General features: G+C 48.4%; 1 protein-coding gene across 2 annotated transcripts in view; it reads right to left on the reverse strand.

The window, feature by feature from the left end:
* The window catches only part of cfap65 (cilia and flagella associated protein 65), a 75,982-nt gene that overhangs the window by 36,649 nt on the left and 14,805 nt on the right, over positions 1-24,528 (reverse strand). For both annotated transcript variants that reach the window (XM_036959451.1, XM_036959450.1), the window contains exons 6-17: positions 23,366-23,565; positions 23,063-23,187; positions 21,998-22,220; positions 20,532-20,800; positions 18,971-19,168; positions 15,135-15,500; positions 14,756-14,893; positions 14,355-14,594; positions 13,869-14,093; positions 4,338-4,484; positions 4,076-4,244; positions 344-472 (exon numbers count right to left, since the gene is read on the reverse strand). In XM_036959451.1, coding sequence (XP_036815346.1) covers positions 344-472; positions 4,076-4,244; positions 4,338-4,484; positions 13,869-14,093; positions 14,355-14,594; positions 14,756-14,893; positions 15,135-15,500; positions 18,971-19,168; positions 20,532-20,800; positions 21,998-22,220; positions 23,063-23,187; positions 23,366-23,565 — 2,429 coding nt within the window. The remainder of the gene's footprint in view (positions 1-343; positions 473-4,075; positions 4,245-4,337; positions 4,485-13,868; positions 14,094-14,354; positions 14,595-14,755; positions 14,894-15,134; positions 15,501-18,970; positions 19,169-20,531; positions 20,801-21,997; positions 22,221-23,062; positions 23,188-23,365; positions 23,566-24,528) is intronic.

The raw sequence follows: 24,528 nt of genomic DNA on the forward strand, positions 1-24,528 counted from the left end.
CTCATTGAAATGCTGATGCTGGGGACCTACCTGCAGAGCTGAGTATCTGCTGTCTATCAGGGGACCTACCTGCAGAGCTGAGTATCTGCTGTCTAACAGGGGAACCTACCTGCAGAGCTGAGTGTCTGCTGTCTATCAGGGGACCTACCTGCAGAGCTGAGTATCTGCTGTCTATCAGGGGACCTACCTGCAGAGCTGAGTATCTGCTGTCTATCAGGGGACCTACCTGCAGAGCTGAGTATCTGCTGTCTAACAGGATACCTACCTGCAGAGCTGAGTATCTGCTGTCTAACAGGATACCTACCTGCAGAGCTGAGTATCTGCTGTCTAACAGGAGACCTACCTGCAGAGCTGAGTGTCTGGTATGTGAGGTCCCAGCAGTATCTGGTCCTCCTGGCAGGCCTCACGGTGGAGCGGATCAGCAGCCTGGAGCGAGCTGGGATGGTGCCTCTCTCAGAGTCCAGCTCCAGGGCTTTAATACACAGAACAGGATAAAGCTATTAACCACTGAACCTGGAGGAGCTGGAGGAGATGGGTCTGTTATGGGACAGTGAACCTGGAGGAGATGGGTCTGTTATGGGACAGTGAACCTGGAGGAGATGGGTCTGTTATGGGACAGTGAACCTGGAGGAGATGGAGGAGATGGGTCTGTTATGGGACAGTGAACCTGGAGGTGATGGGTCTGTTATGGGACAGTGAACCTGGAGGAGATGGAGGAGATGGGTCTGTTATGGGACAGTGAACCTGGAGGAGATGGAGGAGATAGGTCTGTTATGAGACAGTGAATGTGGAGGAGATGGGTCTGTTATGGGACAGTGAACCTGGAGGAGATGGAGGAGATAGGTCTGTTATGAGACAGTGAATGTGGAGGAGATGGGTCTGTTATGGGACAGTGAACCTGGAGGAGATGGGTCTGTTATGGGACAGTGAACCTGGAGGAGATGGGTCTGTTATGGGACAGTGAACCTGGAGGAGATGGAGGAGATGGGTCTGTTATGGGACAGTGAACCTGGAGGAGATGGGTCTGTTATGGGACAGTGAACCTGGAGGAGATGGGTCTGTTATGGGACAATGAACCTGGAGGAGATGGGTCTGTTATGGGACAGTGAACCTGGAGGAGATGGGTCTGTTATGGGACAGTGAACCTGGAGGAGATGGGTCTGTTATGGGACAGTGAACCTGGAGGAGATGGAAGAGATGGGTCTGTTATGGGACAGTGAACCTGGAGGAGATGGAGGAGATGGGTATGTTATGGGACAGTGAACCTGGAGGAGATGGGTCTGTTATGGGACAGTGAACCTGGAGGAGATGGGTCTGTTATGGGACAGTGGACCTGGAGGAGATGGAGGAGATGGGTCTGTTATGGGACAGTGAACCTGGAGGAGATGGAGGAGATGGGTCTGTTATGGGACAGTGAACCTGGAGGAGATGGAGGAGATGGGTCTGTTATGGGACAGTGAACCTGGAGGAGATGGGTCTGTTATGGGACAGTGAACCTGGAGGAGATGGGTCTGTTATGGGACAATGAACCTGGAGGAGATGGGTCTGTTATGGGACAGTGAACCTGGAGGAGATGGGTCTGTTATGGGACAGTGAACCTGGAGGAGATGGAGGAGATGGGTCTGTTATGAGACAGTGAACCTGGAGGAAATGGAGGAGATGGGTCTGTTATGAGACAGTGAACCTGGAGGAAATGGAGGAGATGGGTCTGTTATGAGACAGTGAATGTGGAGGAGATGGGTCTGTTATGGGACAGTGAACCTGGAGGAGATGGGTCTGTTATGGGACAGTGAACCTGGAGGAGATGGGTCTGTTATGGGACAGTGAACCTGGAGGAGATGGGTCTGTTATGGGACAGTGAACCTGGAGGAGTGTTGGCCAAAGACAGACTCCAGTGGCAGACGATGTTTGTGGCTTTATGAAGAGGGTTTAGTAAGTAAGTAAGCTGAACAAAAACAGAACAGAATCACAGTGTGGTGTGACCGGGGGGTTTCAAGCCAATCACGTCGCCTCTCAGCTGCACTAGCGAGCTCGGCTACACTGCCGTACTCCCCATCCCCCTACAGCAGTGGTACATACGGTGGAGAACGCAGGTACACCACCGCCCCCACCACACATGGTGGCACCACCAGTATGAAGTAACGGTAGTAGTCTCAGCAGCATGTCCACGTTGGCACGGTGATGCGGGCTATAATATCGGTCCCATGTAGGCTGCCAACATCATGGTCGATGCACCTGTGGTATGAGGTTGTATCGTCTGGCTGAATGCACAACAGATAAGTCGCTACGGATAAGTCGCTACGGATAAGTCGCTACTGATAAGTCGCTACTGATAAGTCGCTACGGATAAGTCGCTACGGATAAGTCGCTACTGATAAGTCGCTACTGATAAGTCGCTACGGATAAGTCGCTACGGATAAGTCGCTACTGATAAGTCGCTACTGATAAGTCGCTACTGATAGTCGCTACTGATAAGTCGCTACGGATAAGTCGCTACGGATAAGTCGCTACTGATAAGTCGCTACTGATAAGTCGCTACTGATAAGTCGCTACGGATAAGTCGCTACTGATAAGTCGCTACGGATAAGTCGCTACTGATAAGTCGCTACAGATAAGTCGCTACGGATAAGTCGCTACTGATAAATCACTACGGATAAGTCACTACAGATAAGTCGCTACGGATAAGTCGCTACTGATAAATCACTACGGATAAGTCACTACAGATAAGTCGCTACTGATAAGTCGCTACTGATAAATCACTACGGATAAGTCACTACAGATAAGTCGCTACGGATAAGTCGCTACTGATAAATCACTACGGATAAGTCACTACAGATAAGTCGCTACGGATAAGTCGCTACTGATAAGTCGCTACGGATAAGTCGCTACTGATAAATCACTACAGATAAGTCGCTACTGATAAGTCGCTACGGATAAGTCACTACAGATAAGTCGCTACAGATAAGTCGCTACTGATAAATCACTACGGATAAGTCACTACAGATAAGTCGCTACGGATAAGTCGCTACTGATAAATCACTACGGATAAGTCACTACAGATAAGTCGCTACGGATAAGTCGCTACTGATAAGTCGCTACGGATAAGTCGCTACTGATAAGTCGCTACGGATAAGTCGCTACTGATAAGTCGCTACGGATAAGAGCATCTGCTAAATGACTCAATGATTGAAGATAAACTGTTAAGTCATATGTGGCGTAACACTTATTCGTCATTGGAAGTGTACAAGAGCACCAAACTGGGCATCAAACAACAAAAGACTGGAACGACGCTCTCAGTAACTCAGTAACTCAGTAAGTCAGTAAGTCAGTAACTCAGTAAGTCAGTAACTCAGTAAGTCAGTGTTGGGCTGGCCATGTTGGGCTTGGTGTGGGCTGGTTGTGTTGGGCTTGGTGTGGGCTGGTTGTGATGGGCTTGGTGTGGGCTGGTTGTGTTGGGTTGGTGTGGGCTGGTTGTGTTGGGCTTGGTGTGGGCTTGTTGTGCTGGGCTTGGTGTGTGCTGGTTGTGTTGGGCTGGCCATGTTGGTCTTGGTGTGGGCTGGTTGTGTTGGTCTTGGTGTGGGCTGGTTGTGTTGGGCTTGGTGTGGGCTTGTTGTGCTGGGCTTGGTGTGTGCTGGTTGTGTTGGGCTGGCCATGTTGGTCTTGGTGTGGGCTGGTTGTGTTGGGCTTGGTGTTGGCTGGCCGTGTTGGGCTGGCCATGTTGATCTTGGTGTGGGCTGGTTGTGTTGGTCTTGGTATTGACTTGGCGTGGGCTAGCCCGTGCCCACCTTGCCCACTGAATACCTACATGGGGCCAATGGGGTCATGTTGGCTGGGACGAGTATAGCTCAAATCGTCTATTGATTCTGTCTCGGATTGGTTGTCTTTGCGGAGGGGGAGGAGCATGGTTGGGAAGGCATTTGTGTAAAGTAACATAAATGTGGCAGTAGAGGTTCAATACATGGAGAGAGAGAGAAGATTTCAGGATGTTGTACCAACTCTGTGAGATCTCAGGGGTATCTCATACGTACCAACAGAGTCTTTCTCCTGTGAGTTCTCAGGGGTATCTCATACGTACCAACAGGGTCTTTCTTCTGTGAGTTCTCAGGCAACCCCGGGTCTAGCAGGCTCTGTTGTACAGCCAAACAGAAGCTGACAGAACAGGAACCATTGTTGATGAGAGGCACCTCGAAGGACCTACAGTCTCCCACCAACACCTCCCCCAGATTCAGCACCCCATGCTCTGCCTGGAGAGAGAGAGAACCAATTACAGAGTTTCCACCCTAACACAGACACTAACACAATTCACCTGGGAGGGGGGGGTCTGAGGAGACTAACACCTGGATGGATCCTTTGGAGGCCATGCCCACTACTTTCAGGGGGAGGCGGGACTTCCTGCATCCGGGCGTCTGGATTGGCCAGAAGGTCAGGTTGGGCTTCAGATTGTAAACCATTTCCTCAAATGGGGTGAAGGACCACGTCTGCACCTGGGAGGAGGAAAATCACAACCTCTACTTAACCAACACTCAACCTCCACTCAAACTCTACTTAACCAACACTCAACCTCCACTCAACCTCTACTTAACCAACACTCAACCTCCACTCAACCAACTCAATCAATAGCCAGTATCAATCTTTCTTTCAAAGACAGCCAGTCTCACCAACATTGTCATGACTCTTTCCCTGGAGGCAGCTCTGCTAACCCTACTGCCTAAATCTAACCTTAACCACTCTGTTAACCCTACTGCCTAAACCTAACCTTAACCACTCTGCTAACCCTACTGCCTAAACCTAACCTTAACCACTCTGCTAACCCTACTACCTAAACCTAACCTTAACCACTCTGCTAACCCTACTGCCTAAACCTAACCACTCTGCTAACCCTACTGCCTAAACCTAACCACTCTGCTAACCCTACTGCCTAAACCTAACCACTCTGCTAACCCTACTGCCTAAACCTAACCACTCTGCTAACCCTACTGACTAAACCTAACCACTCTGCTAACCCTACTGTCTAAACCTAACCTAACCACTCTGCTAACCCTACTGACTAAACCTAACCATTCTGCTAACCCTACTGCCTAAACCTAACCACTCTGCTAACCCTACTGCCTAAACCTAACCACTCTGTTAACCCTACTGACTAAACCTAACCACTCTGCTAACCCTACTGTCTAAACCTAACCTAACCACTCTGCTAACCCTACTGACTAAACCTAACCACTCTGCTAACCCTACTGCCTAAACCTAACCTTAACCACTCTGCTAACCCTACTGCCTAAACCTAACCACTCTGCTAACCCTACTGCCTAAACCTAACCACTCTGCTAACCCTACTGCCTAAACCTAACCTTAACCACTCTGCTAACCCTACTGCCTAAACCTAACCACTCTGCTAACCCTACTGACTAAACCTAACCTTAACCACTCTGCTAACCCTACTGTCTAAACCTAACCTTAACCACTCTGCTAACCCTACTGCCTAAACCTTAACCACTCTGCTAACCCTACTGCCTAAACCTAACCTTAACCACTCTGCTAACCCTACTGCCTAAACCTAACCACTCTGTTAACCCTACTGCCTAAACCTAACCTTAACCACTCTGCTAACCCTACTGTCTAAACCTAACCTTAACCACTCTGCTAACCCTACTGCCTAAACCTTAACCACTCTGCTAACCCTACTGCCTAAACCTAACCTTAACCACTCTGCTAACCCTACTGTCTAAACCTAACCTTAACCACTCCGCTAACCCTACTGTCTAAACCTAACCTAACCTCTCTGCTAACCCTACTGCCTAAACCTAACCACTCTGCTAACCCTACTGTCTAAACCTAACCTTAACCACTCTGATAACCCTACTGTCTAAACCTAACCACTCTGCTAACCCTACTGTCTAAACCTAACCTAACCCCTCTGCTAACCCTACTGCCTAAACCTAACCACTCTGCTAACCCTACTGTCTAAACCTAACCTTAACCACTCTGATAACCCTACTGTCTAAACCTAACCACTCTGCTAACCCTACTGTCTAAACCTAACCTAACCCCTCTGCTAACCCTACTGCCTAAACCTAACCACTCTGTTAACCCTACTGCCTAAACCTAACCTAACCACTCTGCTAACCCTACTGCCTAAACCTAACCTTAACCACTCTGCTAACCCTACTGCCTAAACCTAACCACTCTGACAACCCTACTGCCTAAACCTAACCACTCTGCTAACCCTACTGCCTAAACCTAACCACTCTGCTAACCCTACTGCCTAAACCTAACCTAACCACTCTGCTAACCCTACTGCCTAAACCTAACCTAACCACTCTGCTAACCCTACCGTCTAAACCTAACCACTCTGCTAACCCTACTGTCTAAACCTAACCACTCTGCTAACCCTACTGCTAACCCTTAACCCCTCTGACAACCCTACTGCCTAAACCTAACCACTCTGCTAACCCTACTGCCTAAACCTAATCACTCTGCTAACCCTACTGCCTAAACCTAACCTTAACCACTCTGATAACCCTACTGCCTAAACCTAACCTTAACCACTCTGCTAACCCTACTACCTAATCCTAACCTTAACCACTCTGCTAACCCTACTGCCTAAACCTTAACCACTCTGCTAACCCTACTGCCTAATCCTAACCTTAACCACTCTGCTAACCCTACTACCTAATCCTAACCTTAACCACTCTGCTAACCCTACTACCTAATCCTAACCTTAACCACTCTGCTAACCCTACTGCCTAATCCTAACCTTAACCACTCTGCTAACCCTACTACCTAATCCTAACCTTAACCCCTCTGACAACCCTACTGCCTAAACCTAACCACTCTGCTAACCCTACTGCCTAAACCTAATCACTCTGCTAACCCTACTGACTAAACCTAACCACTCTGCTAACCCTACTGCCTAATCCTAACCTTAACCACTCTGCTAACCCTACTACCTAATCCTAACCTTAACCACTCTGCTAACCCTACTGCCTAATCCTAACCTTAACCACTCTGCTAACCCTACTACCTAATCCTAAACCTTAACCACTCTGCTAACCCTACTGCCTAAACCTAACCTTAACCACTCTGCTAACCCTACTGCCTAATCCTAACCTTAACCACTCTGCTAACCCTACTGTCTAAACCTAACCACTCTGCTAACCCTACTGTCTAAACCTAACCACTCTGCTAACCCTACTGTCTAAACCTAAACACTCTGCTAACCCTACTGTCTAAACCTAACCACTCTGCTAACCCTACTGCCTAAACCTAACCACTCTGCTAACCCTACTGCCTAAAACTAACCACTCTGCTAACCCTACTGTCTAAACCTAACCACTCTGCTAACCCTACTGCCTAAAACTAACCACTCTGCTAACCCTACTGTCTAAACCTAAACACTCTGCTAACCCTACTGTCTAAACCTAAACACTCTGCTAACCCTACTGTCTAAACCTAAACACTCTGCTAACCCTACTGACTAAACCTAACCACTCTGCTAACCCTACTGCCTAAACCTAACCACTCTGCTAACCCTACTGTCTAAACCTAACCACTCTGCTAACCCTACTGTCTAAACCTAAACACTCTGCTAACCCTACTGACTAAACCTAACCACTCTGCTAACCCTACTGCCTAAACCTAACCACTCTGCTAACCCTACTGCCTAAACCTAACCACTCTGCTAACCCTACTGTCTAAACCTAACCACTCTGCTAACCCTACTGCCTAAACCTAACCACTCTGCTAACCCTACTGACTAAACCTAACCACTCTGCTAACCCTACTGTCTAAACCTAACCACTCTGCTAACCCTACTGCCTAAAACTAACCACTCTGCTAACCCTACTGTCTAAACCTAACCACTCTGCTAACCCTACTGACTAAACCTAACCACTCTGCTAACCCTACTGTCTAAACCTAACCACTCTGCTAACCCTACTGCCTAAAACTAACCACTCTGCTAACCCTACTGTCTAAACCTAAACACTCTGCTAACCCTACTGTCTAAACCTAAACACTCTGCTAACCCTACTGTCTAAACCTAAACACTCTGCTAACCCTACTGACTAAACCTAACCACTCTGCTAACCCTACTGCCTAAACCTAACCACTCTGCTAACCCTACTGTCTAAACCTAACCACTCTGCTAACCCTACTGTCTAAACCTAAACACTCTGCTAACCCTACTGACTAAACCTAACCACTCTGCTAACCCTACTGCCTAAACCTAACCACTCTGCTAACCCTACTGCCTAAACCTAACCACTCTGCTAACCCTACTGTCTAAACCTAACCACTCTGCTAACCCTACTGCCTAAACCTAACCACTCTGCTAACCCTACTGACTAAACCTAACCACTCTGCTAACCCTACTGTCTAAACCTAACCACTCTGCTAACCCTACTGCCTAAAACTAACCACTCTGCTAACCCTACTGTCTAAACCTAACCACTCTGCTAACCCTACTGACTAAACCTAACCACTCTGCTAACCCTACTGTCTAAACCTAACCACTCTGCTAACCCTACTGCCTAAAACTAACCACTCTGCTAACCCTACTGCCTAAACCTAACCACTCTGCTAACCCTACTGTCTAAACCTAACCACTCTGCTAACCCTACTGCCTAAACCTAACCTTAACCACTCTGATAACCCTACTGCCTAAACCTAACCTTAACCACTCTGCTAACCCTACTACCTAATCCTAACCTTAACCACTCTGCTAACCCTACTGCCTAAACCTTAACCACTCTGCTAACCCTACTGCCTAATCCTAACCTTAACCACTCTGCTAACCCTACTACCTAATCCTAACCTTAACCACTCTGCTAACCCTACTACCTAATCCTAACCTTAACCACTCTGCTAACCCTACTGCCTAATCCTAACCTTAACCACTCTGCTAACCCTACTACCTAATCCTAACCTTAACCCCTCTGACAACCCTACTGCCTAAACCTAACCACTCTGCTAACCCTACTGCCTAAACCTAATCACTCTGCTAACCCTACTGACTAAACCTAACCACTCTGCTAACCCTACTGACTAAACCTAACCACTCTGCTAACCCTACTGCCTAATCCTAACCTTAACCACTCTGCTAACCCTACTACCTAATCCTAACCTTAACCACTCTGCTAACCCTACTGCCTAATCCTAACCTTAACCACTCTGCTAACCCTACTACCTAATCCTAAACCTTAACCACTCTGCTAACCCTACTGCCTAAACCTAACCTTAACCACTCTGCTAACCCTACTGCCTAATCCTAACCTTAACCACTCTGCTAACCCTACTGTCTAAACCTAACCACTCTGCTAACCCTACTGTCTAAACCTAACCACTCTGCTAACCCTACTGTCTAAACCTAAACACTCTGCTAACCCTACTGTCTAAACCTAACCACTCTGCTAACCCTACTGCCTAAACCTAACCACTCTGCTAACCCAACTGCCTAAAACTAACCACTCTGCTAACCCTACTGTCTAAACCTAACCACTCTGCTAACCCTACTGCCTAAAACTAACCACTCTGCTAACCCTACTGTCTAAACCTAAACACTCTGCTAACCCTACTGTCTAAACCTAAACACTCTGCTAACCCTACTGTCTAAACCTAAACACTCTGCTAACCCTACTGACTAAACCTAACCACTCTGCTAACCCTACTGCCTAAACCTAACCACTCTGCTAACCCTACTGTCTAAACCTAACCACTCTGCTAACCCTACTGTCTAAACCTAAACACTCTGCTAACCCTACTGACTAAACCTAACCACTCTGCTAACCCTACTGCCTAAACCTAACCACTCTGCTAACCCTACTGCCTAAACCTAACCACTCTGCTAACCCTACTGTCTAAACCTAACCACTCTGCTAACCCTACTGCCTAAACCTAACCACTCTGCTAACCCTACTGACTAAACCTAACCACTCTGCTAACCCTACTGTCTAAACCTAACCACTCTGCTAACCCTACTGCCTAAAACTAACCACTCTGCTAACCCTACTGTCTAAACCTAACCACTCTGCTAACCCTACTGACTAAACCTAACCACTCTGCTAACCCTACTGTCTAAACCTAACCACTCTGCTAACCCTACTGCCTAAAACTAACCACTCTGCTAACCCTACTGTCTAAACCTAAACACTCTGCTAACCCTACTGTCTAAACCTAAACACTCTGCTAACCCTACTGTCTAAACCTAAACACTCTGCTAACCCTACTGACTAAACCTAACCACTCTGCTAACCCTACTGCCTAAACCTAACCACTCTGCTAACCCTACTGTCTAAACCTAACCACTCTGCTAACCCTACTGTCTAAACCTAAACACTCTGCTAACCCTACTGACTAAACCTAACCACTCTGCTAACCCTACTGCCTAAACCTAACCACTCTGCTAACCCTACTGCCTAAACCTAACCACTCTGCTAACCCTACTGTCTAAACCTAACCACTCTGCTAACCCTACTGCCTAAACCTAACCACTCTGCTAACCCTACTGACTAAACCTAACCACTCTGCTAACCCTACTGTCTAAACCTAACCACTCTGCTAACCCTACTGCCTAAAACTAACCACTCTGCTAACCCTACTGTCTAAACCTAACCACTCTGCTAACCCTACTGACTAAACCTAACCACTCTGCTAACCCTACTGTCTAAACCTAACCACTCTGCTAACCCTACTGCCTAAAACTAACCACTCTGCTAACCCTACTGCCTAAACCTAAACACTCTGCTAACCCTACTGACTAAACCTAACCACTCTGCTAACCCTACTGCCTAAACCTAACCACTCTGCTAACCCTACTGCCTAAAACTAACCACTCTGCTAACCCTACTGCCTAAACCTAACCACTCTGCTAACCCTACTGCCTAAACCTAACCACTCTGCTAACCCTACTGCCTAAACCTAACCTAACCACTCTGCTAACCCTACTGCCTAAACCTAACCTAACCACTCTGCTAACCCTACTGTCTAAACCTAACCTAACCACTCTGCTAACCCTACTGACTAAACCTAACCACTCTGCTAACCCTACTGTCTAAACCTAACCTAACCACTCTGCTAACCCTACTGCCTAAAACTAACCACTCTGCTAACCCTACTGCCTAAAACTAACCACTCTGCTAACCCTACTGTCTAAAACTAACCACTCTGCTAACCCTACTGCCTAAAACTAACCACTCTGCTAACCCTACTGCCTAAAACTAACCACTCTGCTAACCCTACCGTCTAAACCTAACCACTCTGCTAACCCTACTGCCTAAAACTAACCACTCTGCTAACCCTACTGTCTAAAACTAACCACTCTGCTAACCCTACTGCCTAAAACTAACCACTCTGCTAACCCTACTGCCTAAAACTAACCACTCTGCTAACCCTACTGCCTAAACCTAACCACTCTGCTAACCCTACTGCCTAAAACTAACCACTCTGCTAACCCTACTGCCTAAAACTAACCACTCTGCTAACCCTACTGCCTAAAACTAACCACTCTGCTACCCCTACTGCCTAAACCTAACCACTCTGCTAACCCTACTGCCTAAACCTAACCACTCTGCTAACCCTACTGTCTAAACCTAACCACTCTGCTAACCCTACTGCCTAAAACTAACCACTCTGCTAACCCTACTGTCTAAACCTAAACACTCTGCTAACCCTACTGACTAAACCTAACCACTCTGCTAACCCTACTGCCTAAAACTAACCACTCTGCTAACCCTACTGCCTAAACCTAACCACTCTGCTACCCCTACTGACTAAACCTAACCACTCTGCTAACCCTACTGACTAAACCTAAACACTCTGCTAACCCTACTGACTAAACCTAACCACTCTGCTAACCCTACTGCCTAAAACTAACCACTCTGCTAACCCTACTGTCTAAACCTAACCACTCTGCTAACCCTACTGACTAAACCTAACCACTCTGCTAACCCTACTGACTAAACCTAAACACTCTGCTAACCCTACTGACTAAACCTAACCACTCTGCTACCCCTACTGCCTAAACCTAACCACTCTGCTAACCCTACTGCCTAAACCTAACCACTCTGCTAACCCTACTGTCTAAACCTAATCACTCTGCTAACCCTACTGCCTAAACCTAACCTTAACCACTCTGATAACCCTACTGCCTAAACCTAACCTTAACCACTCTGCTAACCCTACTGACTAAACCTAACCACTCTGCTAACCCTACTGACTAAACCTAAACACTCTGCTAACCCTACTGACTAAACCTAACCACTCTGCTACCCCTACTGCCTAAACCTAACCACTCTGCTAACCCTACTGCCTAAACCTAACCTTAACCACTCTGATAACCCTACTGACTAAACCTAACCTTAACCACTCTGCTAACCCTACTGCCTAAACCTAACCACTCTGCTAACCCTACTGACTAAACCTAACCACTCTGCTAACCCTACTGCCTAAACCTAACCTTAACCACTCTGCTAACCCTACTGACTAAACCTAACCACTCTGCTAACCCTACTGACTAAACCTAACCACTCTGCTAACCCTACTGCCTAAAACTAACCACTCTGCTAACCCTACTGTCTAAACCTAACCACTCTGCTAACCCTACTGCCTAAACCTAACCACTCTGCTAACCCTACTGTCTAAACCTAACCACTCTGCTAACCCTACTACCTAATCCTAACCACTCTGCTAACCCTACTGTCTAAACCTAACCACTCTGCTAACCCTACTGCCTAAAACTAACCACTCTGCTAACCCTACTGCCTAAACCTAACCACTCTGCTAACCCTACTGCCTAAAACTAACCACTCTGCTAACCCTACTGCCTAAACCTAACCACTCTGCTAACCCTACTGCCTAATCCTAACCTTAACCACTCTGCTAACCCTACTGTCTAAACCTAACCTTAACCACTCTGCTAACCCTACTGTCTAAACCTAAACCTAACCACTCTGCTAACCCTACTGACTAAACCTAACCACTCTGCTAACCCTACTGACTAAACCTAACCTCTCTGCTAACCCTACTGACTAATCCTAACCCCTCTGATAACCCTACTGCCTAAACCTTAACCACTCTGCTAACCCTACTACCTAATCCTAACCTTAACCACTCTGCTAACCCTACTGCCTAAACCTAACCACTCTGCTAACCCTACTGCCTAAACCTAACCACTCTGCTAACCCTACTGCCTAAACCTAACCACTCTGCTAACCCTACTGCCTAAACCTAACCACTCTGCTAACCCTACTGCCTAAAACTAACCACTCTGCTAACCCTACTGCCTAAACCTAACCACTCTGCTAACCCTACTGACTAAACCTAACCTAACCACTCTGCTAACCCTACTGACTAAACCTAACCTAACCACTCTGCTAACCCTACTACCTAATCCTAACCTTAACCACTCTGCTAACCCTACTGCCTAAACCTAACCACTCTGCTAACCCTACTGCCTAAACCTAACCACTCTGCTAACCCTACTGCCTAAACCTAACCACTCTGCTAACCCTACTGCCTAAACCTAACCACTCTGCTAACCCTACTGACTAAACCTAACCACTCTGCTAACCCTACTGACTAAACCTAACCTAACCACTCTGCTAACCCTACTACCTAATCCTAACCTTAACCACTCTGCTAACCCTACTACCTAAACCTAACCACTCTGCTAACCCTACTACCTAATCCTAACCTTAACCACTCTGCTAACCCTACTGCCTAAACCTAACCCCTCTGCTATATATATATATATTTAGCCAATTTGACTTTGCAGCTGAGCCATCTATCAAAAATCACCCAGTTCTGCCTCCAGAGAAAGATTCTTGACAATAAAGGTCAACCTGCGTCCCACCAGCCCCCTCTCTTTCTCTCACCATGGTCTCATTGGGCTGCAGGACTCCCGTGTCAGGCGCCACAGAGATGATACGTTGGTCAGGTACGGGGATCCTCCAGCGGAACCTCAGAGGTAACCTGGTCAGGTTCCTGACCCTGTAGGGGCTTTGGGAGCGGGAGCCCATCGCCGTGGGTTTGAAGAACAGACTACCGTCTCCTTCCAGAGACAGACAAGGCTTCTCTACCACACTCACCACCGACAGCTCCTACAAGGCAGTACAGACAGCCACACACACACACACATCCAGAAACACTTTATTAACGGGAAACAGCCATATTGTACCAAGGCGCTTCTAAAGCAGATTTATTCATGTTGATCACATAATGGAGTCGTCATTGCGGATCCAAGGTGTTTTATAGATCAGTGTTTCTGTGCAGAAACGTGCTCAGGTTGATCCCCCTCGAACACACCAACTGTCTGAAAATGATCTATGGTACAAAGCCTGCTGTGACTAGGACTGTGGTACCTGGGTGTGCTTGGGACTGGCATTGAAGTGCAGGGTGATGGGTAGCTTGGCAGGGCAGTCTTCTGCCGGGGTGGTCCTGAGGGTGAGAATCTGGTGGTGTCCAGGTTGGACCAGGCCGCTGGTGGGCTGAACAGACACCGAAGGACACTCCTCTGGGTCCAGCCTGAACACCAAGGGTAGGTCTCCCATGTTCTCCAGGAGCACGGTCCTGTAGGAGACCAGGCTCAGAGCAGGGAAGACCTGGATAGAGAGGAAGAGGAGGATGAAGAAGATGAAGAAAATTACTTTATTCCAGACTTTCCTGAACGTTCGTTCTGAACAAGACCTTGGAGTACGCTAGCGTGAGACGAATGGAGATATGATTGCGTGAGGACAGTTGACGGTGCTATGTCTGTACTCACCACTCGGGGGCGCTGCAAGGAGAACCGGGGGATGAAGTGCTCCCGGCCAGGCTGGAAGGAGTGTCCAATGACCCGGACTGTGACACACCAGGGAGGGCACAAGGTACGGTCCTCTACCTGCCGATGGTCCCTCAACACCTGGAGAAAGAGGTGGGGCAAAAACAGAGCTGTTTCACTGCCTGTACTGGGGCAAGATTGTTATAGTTGAGATTGTTATTTGTAAGGCTTCCGCTGAGATTCTCAGTGCCTGCACAGGTCTGTCTTGAAAAAAAATATTTAAAAAATAAAGAGTTTATCTTAATAAGATCAAAGCAGGAAATAAGAAAAACCTAAACCGAAATAATTAATAAATAAAAGGTTTTATTTTATTTTTTATTACCTTGTAGAGAGCGAAGCACTCTAGCTGTGCCCCATGGAAGGTGTTGTGTTGCTTGGGCGTGTAGCTGACTCTGAAAGCAGTCGACTTCAGGGGTCCCAGATCACATGACGAGGGTGTGACGGAGAAGGAGGAGTTAGGAGCCGGGGTCCAGATCAAGCTGAGCTTGCCCTTGGTGTGATTGGAGAGAGTCACAGACTGCGAGGTAGAGACGGAGCCATTGTGGAACAGCAACTCTGGGGGATCCACTGTGATGTGGGAACTGTTGGACCCCTCACCTCTGCCTCCTAGCTCAGCCTCCGCCTTGCCCCCTGCACAGCCTTGATAATATTCCTCCATAGGACTCTTCTCTGGCACAGCAGCAGGATCCTAGAAAGACACTTGTTTTATTATAGGGCTCTTCTCTGGCACAGCAGCAGGATCCTAGAAAGACACTCGTTTTATTATAGGACTCTTCTCTGGCACAGCAGCAGGATCCTAGAAAGACACTTGTTTTATTATAGGACTCTTCTCTGGCACAGCAGCAGGATCCTAGAAAGACACTTGTTTTATTATAGGACTCTTCTCTGGCACAGCAGCAGGATCCTAGAAAGACACTTGTTTTATTATAGGACTCTTCTCTGGCACAGCAGCAGGATCCTAGAAAGACACTTGTTTTATTATAGGACTCTTCTCTGGCACAGCAGCAGGATCCTAGAAAGACACTTGTTTTATTATAGGACTCTTCTCTGGCACAGCAGCAGGATCCTAGAAAGACACTTGTTTTATTATAGGACTCTTCTCTGGCACAGCAGCAGGATCCTAGAAAGACACTTGTTTTATTATAGGACTCTTCTCTGGCACAGCAGCAGGATCCTAGAAAGACACTCGTTTTATTATAGGACTCTTCTCTGGCACAGCAGCAGGATCCTAGAAAGACACTTGTTTTATTATAGGACTCTTCTCTGGCACAGCAGCAGGATCCTAGAAAGACACTTGTTTTATTATAGGACTCTTCTCTGGCACAGCAGCAGGATCCTAGAAAGACACTTGTTTTATTATAGGACTCTTCTCTGGCACAGCAGCAGGATCCTAGAAAGACACTTGTTTTATTATAGGACTCTTCTCTGGCACAGCAGCAGGATCCTAGAAAGACACTCGTTTTATTATAGGACTCTTCTCTGGCACAGCAGCAGGATCCTAGAAAGACACTTGTTTTATTATAGGACTCTTCTCTGGCACAGCAGCAGGATCCTAGAAAGACACTTGTTTTATTATAGGACTCTTCTCTGGCACAGCAGCAGGATCCTAGAAAGACACTTGTTTTATTATAGGACTCTTCTCTGGCACAGCAGCAGGATCCTAGAAAGACACTTGTTTTATTATAGGACTCTTCTCTGGCACAGCAGCAGGATCCTAGAAAGACACTTGTTTTATTATAGGACTCTTCTCTGGCACAGCAGCAGGATCCTAGAAAGACACTTGTTTTATTATAGGACTCTTCTCTGGCACAGCAGCAGGATCCTAGAAAGACACTTGTTTTATTATAGGACTCTTCTCTGGCACAGCAGCAGGATCCTAGAAAGACACTTGTTTTATTATAGGACTCTTCTCTGGCACAGCAGCAGGATCCTAGAAAGACACTTGTTTTATTATAGGACTCTTCTCTGGCTCAGCAGCAGGATCCTAGAAAGACACTTGTTTAATTAGTCCTATGTACAGGATACACATGATGTACGTTGTCCAATGGAAGGCTTAATGCAGGTTCAGCATCAGTATAGTACAGGAAGGACAATATTTACACGTGTTTTTGGGGACGGGGGGGGGTTAGGGGGCAAGTGAATACACTGTGTAGTGTGAGCGAGTGAGTGAGTGAGTGAGTGAGTGAGTGAGTGAGTGAGTGAGTGAGTGAGTGAGTGAGTGAGTGTGTCTTAAGGTGTGGAGATTCAGAGCAGGTGGTCAATCCAGTTCAGGTGTTCAGCAGTCTGATGGTTTGTAGATAGAAACTGTCTCTGGACCTGTTGGTATCAGACATGCTCTGATACAGTCTGAAGGTTTGTAGATAGAAACTGTCTCTGGACCTGTTGGTATCAGACATGCTCTGACACAGTCTGCCAGACGGTAAGGGAGGGAACAGCTCGTGACTGGGGTGTGCGGAGGCCCTGTATGATGCTGCGGGAAATCCTTAGGCAACGTTTCAAATAAATGTCATAATGGCAGGTTCAAGGGTGGGGTCGAATCCATTTTAACTGAAATTCCGATTTCATTGTTTCTCATTGCTTTTCATGAGGACAATTTTGAATTTCAGTTTACTTCCTGAATTGACTGATTTGTGATACAGCTGAACATCAAAGCTATGAGGCTGATTATCAAGAAGATATATCAGATGTCGAAACTGGGCAGAGGCGTCTAAAACAAACCAGGCCATAAACAGATGGAAGTCCGTATGTGCCATCAGCTCAGAGGCCTAAACAAGCTAAATCCAGACTCCTGTATATGGGGAGGTAGGTAACCTAGTGGTTAGAGTGTAGGGGCAGCAGGTAGCCTAGTGGTTAGAGTGTAGGGGAGGCAGGTAACCTAGTGGTTAGAGTGTAGAGGAGGCAGGTAGTCTAGTGGTTAGAGTGTAGAGGCGGCAGGTAGCCTAGTGGTTAGAGTGTAGAGGTGGCAGGTAACCTAGTGGTTAGAGTGTAGAGGTGGCAGGTAGCCTAGTGGTTAGAGTGTAGAGGTGGCAGGTAGCCTAGTGGTTAGAGTGTAGGGGAGGCAGGTAACCTAGTGGTTAGAGTGTAGAGGAGGCAGGTAGTCTAGTGGTTAGAGTGTATGGGGGGTAGGTAACCTAGTGGTTAGAGTGTAGGGGCGGCAGGTAACCTAGTGGTTAGAGTGTAGGGGAGGAAGGTAACCTAGTGGTTAGAGTGTAGGGGCGGCAGGTAACCTAGTGGTTAGAGTGTAGGGGAGGAAGGTAACCTAGTGGTTAGAGTGTAGGGGCGGCAGGTAGCCTAGTGGTTAGAGTGTAGGGCCGCAGGTAGCCTAGTGGTTAGAGTGTAGAGGTGGCAGGTAACCTAGTGGTTAGAGTGTAGAGGCGGCAGGTAGCCTAGTGGTTAGAGTGTAGGGGAGGAAGGTAACCTAGTGGTTAGAGTGTAGAGGCGGCAGGTAACCTAGTGGTTAGAGTGTAGGGGCGGCAGGTAGCCTAGTGGTTAGAGTGTAGAGGTGGCAGGTAACCTAGTGGTTAGAGTGTAGAGGTGGCAGGTAGCCTAGTGGTTAGAGTGTAGAGGAGGCAGGTAGTCTAGTGGTTAGAGTGTAGGGGAGGAAGGTAACCTAGTGGTTAGAGTGTAGGGGCGGCAGGTAACCTAGTGGTTAGAGTGTAGGGGAGGCAGGTAACCTAGTGGTTAGAGTGTAGAGGTGGCAGGTAGCCTAGTGGTTAGAGTGTAGGGCCGCAGGTAGCCTAGTGGTTAGAGTGTAGAGGTGGCAGGTAGCCTAGTGGTTAGAGTGTAGAGGTGGCAGGTAGCCTAGTGGTTAGAGTGTAGAGGTGGCAGGTAGCCTAGTGGTTAGAGTGTAGGGGCGGCAGGTAGCCTAGTGGTTAGAGTGTAGGGCGGCAGGTAGCCTAGTGGTTAGAGTGTAGGGCGGCAGGTAGCCTAGTGGTTAGAGTGGTGGGCCAGTAACCGAAAGGTTGCTAGATTGAATCCCCAAGCTGACAAGGTAAAAATCTGTTGTTCTGCCCCTGAACAAGGCAGTTAACCCACTGTTCCTACGCTTCCTCCTGATTGGCCAGGACTTCTGCCTTGCAAACACACATGACACGTTGTTCCACTGAAACGCAAGAGCCGAGGTGTGAGTTTCACAGATCAACCGTCTGACGCACATACCTCTTGTAACATCAGAGCTCCCTCCAGGTCCACTTGGATCTTGTCCTCTGCCAGCATGGCACCGAGTACATCAGGAGGGTAGCAGGTGAGTCCCCGGGCCAGGTGCTGCCGGTACAGGACCAGGTGTCTGGGGTGAAGGATGGCTGGTTTCAGTTGCTCAGAGTGACAGGTCCCTATCAGGTCCAGGAACAGAGGCTCCTGAACAGGGAAGATACAAACACGATTGGTAGTATAGCTTATGACGTGTGTGTGTGTGTGTGTGTGTGTACTGAACATACAGCTGTTGGTTTGTCGTCTTAACACTTAACGGCATTCTCATGTTCATTCTGAACGAGACATGGAAGTGTGTAAACCTAGTTAACTCACAAAACATACGCTACATTTTGAAAAGCTATGACTGAAATCAACTGCTGCTGTATAAACCCTAAACATCCCCTGTCGGCTATAAGACATCGGTGTTCTGCAACTGGTCAGAGTCTGAGCCCCAGTCCCTCACCCTGTGTAGCAGCAGACAGACCACCCTCCAGCCCCTCACCCTCCTGTCCCTCACCCTGTGGTGCAGCAGACAGACCACCCTCCAGCCCCTCACCCTGTGTAGCAGCAGACAGACCACCCTCCTGTCCCTCACCCTCCTGTCCCTCACCCTGTGTAGCAGCAGACAGACCACCCTCCAGCCCCTCACCCTCCTGTCCCTCACCCTGTGTAGCAGCAGACAGACCACCCTCCAGCCCCTCACCCTCCTGTCCCTCACCCTGTGGTGCAGCAGACAGACCACCCTCCAGCCCCTCACCCTCCTGTCCCTCACCCTGTGTAGCAGCAGACAGACCACCCTCCAGCCCCTCACCCTCCTGTCCCTCACCCTGTGTAGCAGCAGACAGACCACCCTCCTGTCCCTCACCCTCCAGCCCCTCACCCTCCTGCCCCTCACCCTGTGTAGCAGCAGACAGACCACCCTCCTGTCCCTCACCCTGTGTAGCAGCAGACAGACCACCCTCCTGTCCCTCACCCTCCTGCCCCTCACCCTGTGTAGCAGCAGACAGACCACCCTCCTGTCCCTCACCCTGTGTAGCAGCAGACAGACCACCCTCCTGTCCCTCACCCTCCAGCCCCTCACCCTCCTGTCCCTCACCCTGTGTAGCAGCAGACAGACCACCCTCCTGTCCCTCACCCTCCAGCCCCTCACCCTCCTGCCCCTCACCCTGTGTAGCAGCAGACAGACCACCCTCCTGTCCCTCACCCTGTGTAGCAGCAGACAGACCACCCTCCTGCCCCTCACCCTGTGTAGCAGCAGACAGACCACCCTCCTGTCCCTCACCCTCCAGCCCCTCACCCTCCTGTCCCTCACCCTGTGTAGCAGCAGACAGACCACCCTCCTGCCCCTCACCCTGTGTAGCAGCAGACAGACCACCCTCCTGTCCCTCACCCTCTAGTCCCTCACCCTCCTGCCCCTCACCCTGTGTAGCAGCAGACAGACCACCCTCCTGTCCCTCACCCTGTGTAGCAGCAGACAGACCACCCTCCTGTCCCTCACCCTCCAGCCCCTCACCCTCCTGCCCCTCACCCTGTGTAGCAGCAGACAGACCACCCTCCTGTGATGTCCCATGGGGTGGTGTGGTCTGAAGAGCAGGCGTAGGCGCCGGTGGCTGTTGGGTGGCAGGGTACCACAGGCTGGCTCCAAGGTGAAGACACTATGCCCTGTGGCGTCCAAGTCAAACTGGTACTGGGCCTCCACAGAGGAGGAGTTGATGATGTCCACGGTACGCAAGGCCTCCTCACCCTCATCCACACAGCCAAAGTCCAGCATGGAGGAGGACAGGGACACCTGAGGACCTGCAGAGGAGGAGGGAGGATCAATATGGAGGAGGACAGAGAACCTGAGGACCTGCAGAGGAGGAGGAGGGAGGATCAAGATGGAGGAGGAGAGAGAACCTGAGGACCTGCAGAGGAGGAGGAGGGAGGATCAAGATGGAGGAGGACAGAGAACCTGAGGAGCTGCAGAGGAGGAGGAGGGAGGATCAAGATGGAGGAGGAAAGAGAACCTGAGGACCTGCAGAGGAGGAGGAGGGAGGATCAAGATGGAGGAGGACAGAGAACCTGAGGACCTGCAGAGGAGGAGGAGGGAGGATCAAGATGGAGGAGGACAGAGAACCTGAGGCCCTGCAGAGGACGAGGAGGGTGGATCAAGATGGAGGACAGAGAACCTAAGGACCTGCAGAGGAGGAGGAGGGAGGATCAAGATGGAGGAGGACAGGGACACCTGAGGACCTGCAGAGGAGGGAGGATCAAAATGGAGGAGGACAGGGACACCTGAGGACCTGCAGAGGAGGAGTAGGGATGATCAAGATGGAGGAGGACAGAGAACCTGAGGACCTGCAGAGGAGGGAGGATCAAGATGGAGGACAGAGAACCTGAGGACCTGCAGAGGAGGAGGAGGGAGGGTCAAGATGGAGGACAGAGAACCTGAGGACCTGCAGAGGAGGAGGAGGGAGGGTCAAGATGGAGGAGGACAGAGAACCTGAGGAGCTGCAGAGGAGGAGGAAGGATCAAGATGGAGGAGGACAGAGAACCTGAGGACCTGCAGAGGAGGAGGGAGGATCAAGATGGAGGAGGACAGAGAACCTGAGGACCTACAGAGGAGGGAGGATCAAGATGGAGGAGGACAGAGAACCTGAGGACCTGCAGAGGAGGAGGAGGGAGGATCAAGATGGAGGAGGACAGAGTACCTGAGGACCTGCAGAGGAGGAGGGGGGAGGATCAAGATGGAGGAGGACAGAGAACCTGAGGACCTGCAGAGGAGGAGGAGGGAGGATCAAGATGGAGGACAGGGAACCTGAGGACCTGCAGAGGAGGAGGAGGTATGATCAAGATGGAGGAGGACAGAGAACCGGAGGACCTGCAGAGGAAGAGGAGGGAGGATCAAGATGGAGGAGGACAGAGAACCTGAGGCCCTGCAGAGGAGGAGGAAGAACAAGACAGAGGAGGACAGAGACACCTGTGATTTCCTTCGTATTGCTTACTGTACTGTACCTATGCAGGTGCCGGTGACTTTGAGCAGGGTTTTGCTGAGCGCCCCGGGGCAGGTGAGTGACAGGTAGTCCACAGTGGTGCTGTCCACAGTTCCAGGAGAGAAAATCACAGGCACCCTGATGGAGGTACGCGGAGCCACCTCTCCCTTCTGGATACCACACTGGAACACTGACTCTGACAGCGGCGGACGCTGCATCCTGGACAGACTAAAGGAAGTCGTTATCTGGTAGAAAGTGAAAGGGAGACGGGGAGAGAGAGAGAGGGGTGGGGGGGAGACCATAAACAGACAGACAGACAGTGTGAAGTTGATGAAGAAATGTGTCCCATGCAGGCTAATGCTGATGACAATCTCTGATTGAAGAAGCTAGGAGGAAGGAAGGAACTGAGGATAGATTGAGAATCAGAAGCTAGGAGGAAGGAAGGAATTGAGGATGTATTGAGAATCAGAAGCTAGGAGGAAGGAACTCACTGAGGATGGAATCAGAAGCTAGGAGGAAGGAACTCAATGAGGATGGATTGAGAATCAGAAGCTAGGAGGAAGGAACTCACTGAGGATAGATTGAGAATCAGAAGCTAGGAGGAAGGAACTCACTGAGGAGGGATTGAGAATCAGACGCTAGGAGGAAGGAACTCACTGAGGATGGATTGAGAATCAGAAGCTAGGAGGAAGGAACTCACTGAGGATGAATTGAGAATCAGACGCTAGGAGGAAGGAACTCACTGAGGATGGATTGAGAATCAGAAGCTAGGAGGAAGGAACTCACTGAGGATGGATTGAGAATCAGATGCTAGGAGGAAGGAACTCACTGAGGATGGATTGAGAATCAGACGCTAGGAGGAAGGAACTCACTGAGGATGGATTGAGAATCAGATGCTAGGAGGAAGGAACTCACTGAGGATGAATTGAGAATCAGACGCTAGGAGGAAGGAACTCACTGAGGAGGGATTGAGAATCAGAAGCTAGGAGGAAGGAACTCACTGAGGATGGATTGAGAATCAGAAGCTAGGAGGAAGGAACTCACTGAGGATGAATTGAGAATCAGAAGCTAGGAGGAAGGAACTCACTGAGGATGGATTGAGAATCTCAAAGTGTCTTTCCATGTTGCAGCCGACAGGCACATTGCCAAATTCCAGCACCTTACATCCCTCCTCCTGACCCGGGGCACTGATCTGAAGGAACGGGTACTTTGCTGTGGAAAACATAAACGCATAACCATACAATAAATATATGGGCCAAGTTCTGAAACATATAAATCCTTTAGACAGTGTGTGAGGTCCAGAACACACAACTGAAACAATGTGTGTCATCCTTGCTTTATAGTTGTTTAATGTTCTTGGCTTTGATCAATCAATATATGTATCACTTACATAGGCCCTGTAGGAGCACAGTACAGCTGTTCTCTCCCTCGTCCCCGAAGGCACAGCTAGCCTGGACCTGGTAGACCAACGCCTCCCGTGGTCTGAAGAGCACCGCGACTCTACACTCCTGACCCGGCTCCAGCATTCCGCTCTCTGGACACAGCTGGAACGGAGAGGGCACCTCCCACCGGAAACCTGTCTGTAGCTTACTGAGGACAGAGAAACACAGTACGTTCCAGAACCTACCATTGATCAATACTTTGATAACAGTTTTACTGACAGAACCTACCATTGATCAATACTTTGATAACAGTTTTACTGACAGAACCTACCATTGATCAATACTTTGATAACAGTTTTACTGACAGAACCTACCATTGATCAATACTTTGATAACAGTTTTACTGACAGAACCTACCATTGATCAATACTTTGATAACAGTTTTACTGACAGAACCTACCATTGATCAATACTTTGATAACAGTTTTACTGACAGAACCTACCATTGATCAATACTTTGATAACAGTTTTACTGACAGAACCTACCATTGATCAATACTTTGATAACAGTTTTACTGACAGAACCTACCATTGATCAATACTTTGATAACAGTTTTACTGACAAAACCTACCATTGATCAATACTTTGATAACAGTTTTACTGACAGAACCTACCATTGATCAATACTTTGATAACAGTTTTACTGACAGAACCTACCATTGATCAATACTTTGATAACAGTTTTACTGACAAAACCTACCATTGATCAATACTTTGATAACAGTTTTACTGACAGAACCTACCATTGATCAATACTTTGATAACAGTTTTACTGACAAAACCTACCATTGATCAATACTTTGATAACAGTTTTACTGACAGAACCTACCATTGATCAATACTTTGATAACAGTTTTACTGACAGAACCTACCATTGATCAATACTTTGATAACAGTTTTACTGACAGAACCTACCATTGATCAATACTTTGATAACAGTTTTACTGACAGAACCTACCATTGATCAATACTTTGATAACAGTTTTACTGACAGAACCTACCATTGATCAATACTTTGATAACAGTTTTACTGACAGAACCTACCATTGATCAATACTTTGATAACAGTTTTACTGACAGAACCTACCATTGATCAATACTTTGATAACA

Source organism: Oncorhynchus mykiss, chromosome 22 (assembly GCF_013265735.2).
Source record: "Oncorhynchus mykiss isolate Arlee chromosome 22, USDA_OmykA_1.1, whole genome shotgun sequence".
Taxonomy (NCBI): domain Eukaryota; kingdom Metazoa; phylum Chordata; class Actinopteri; order Salmoniformes; family Salmonidae; genus Oncorhynchus; species Oncorhynchus mykiss.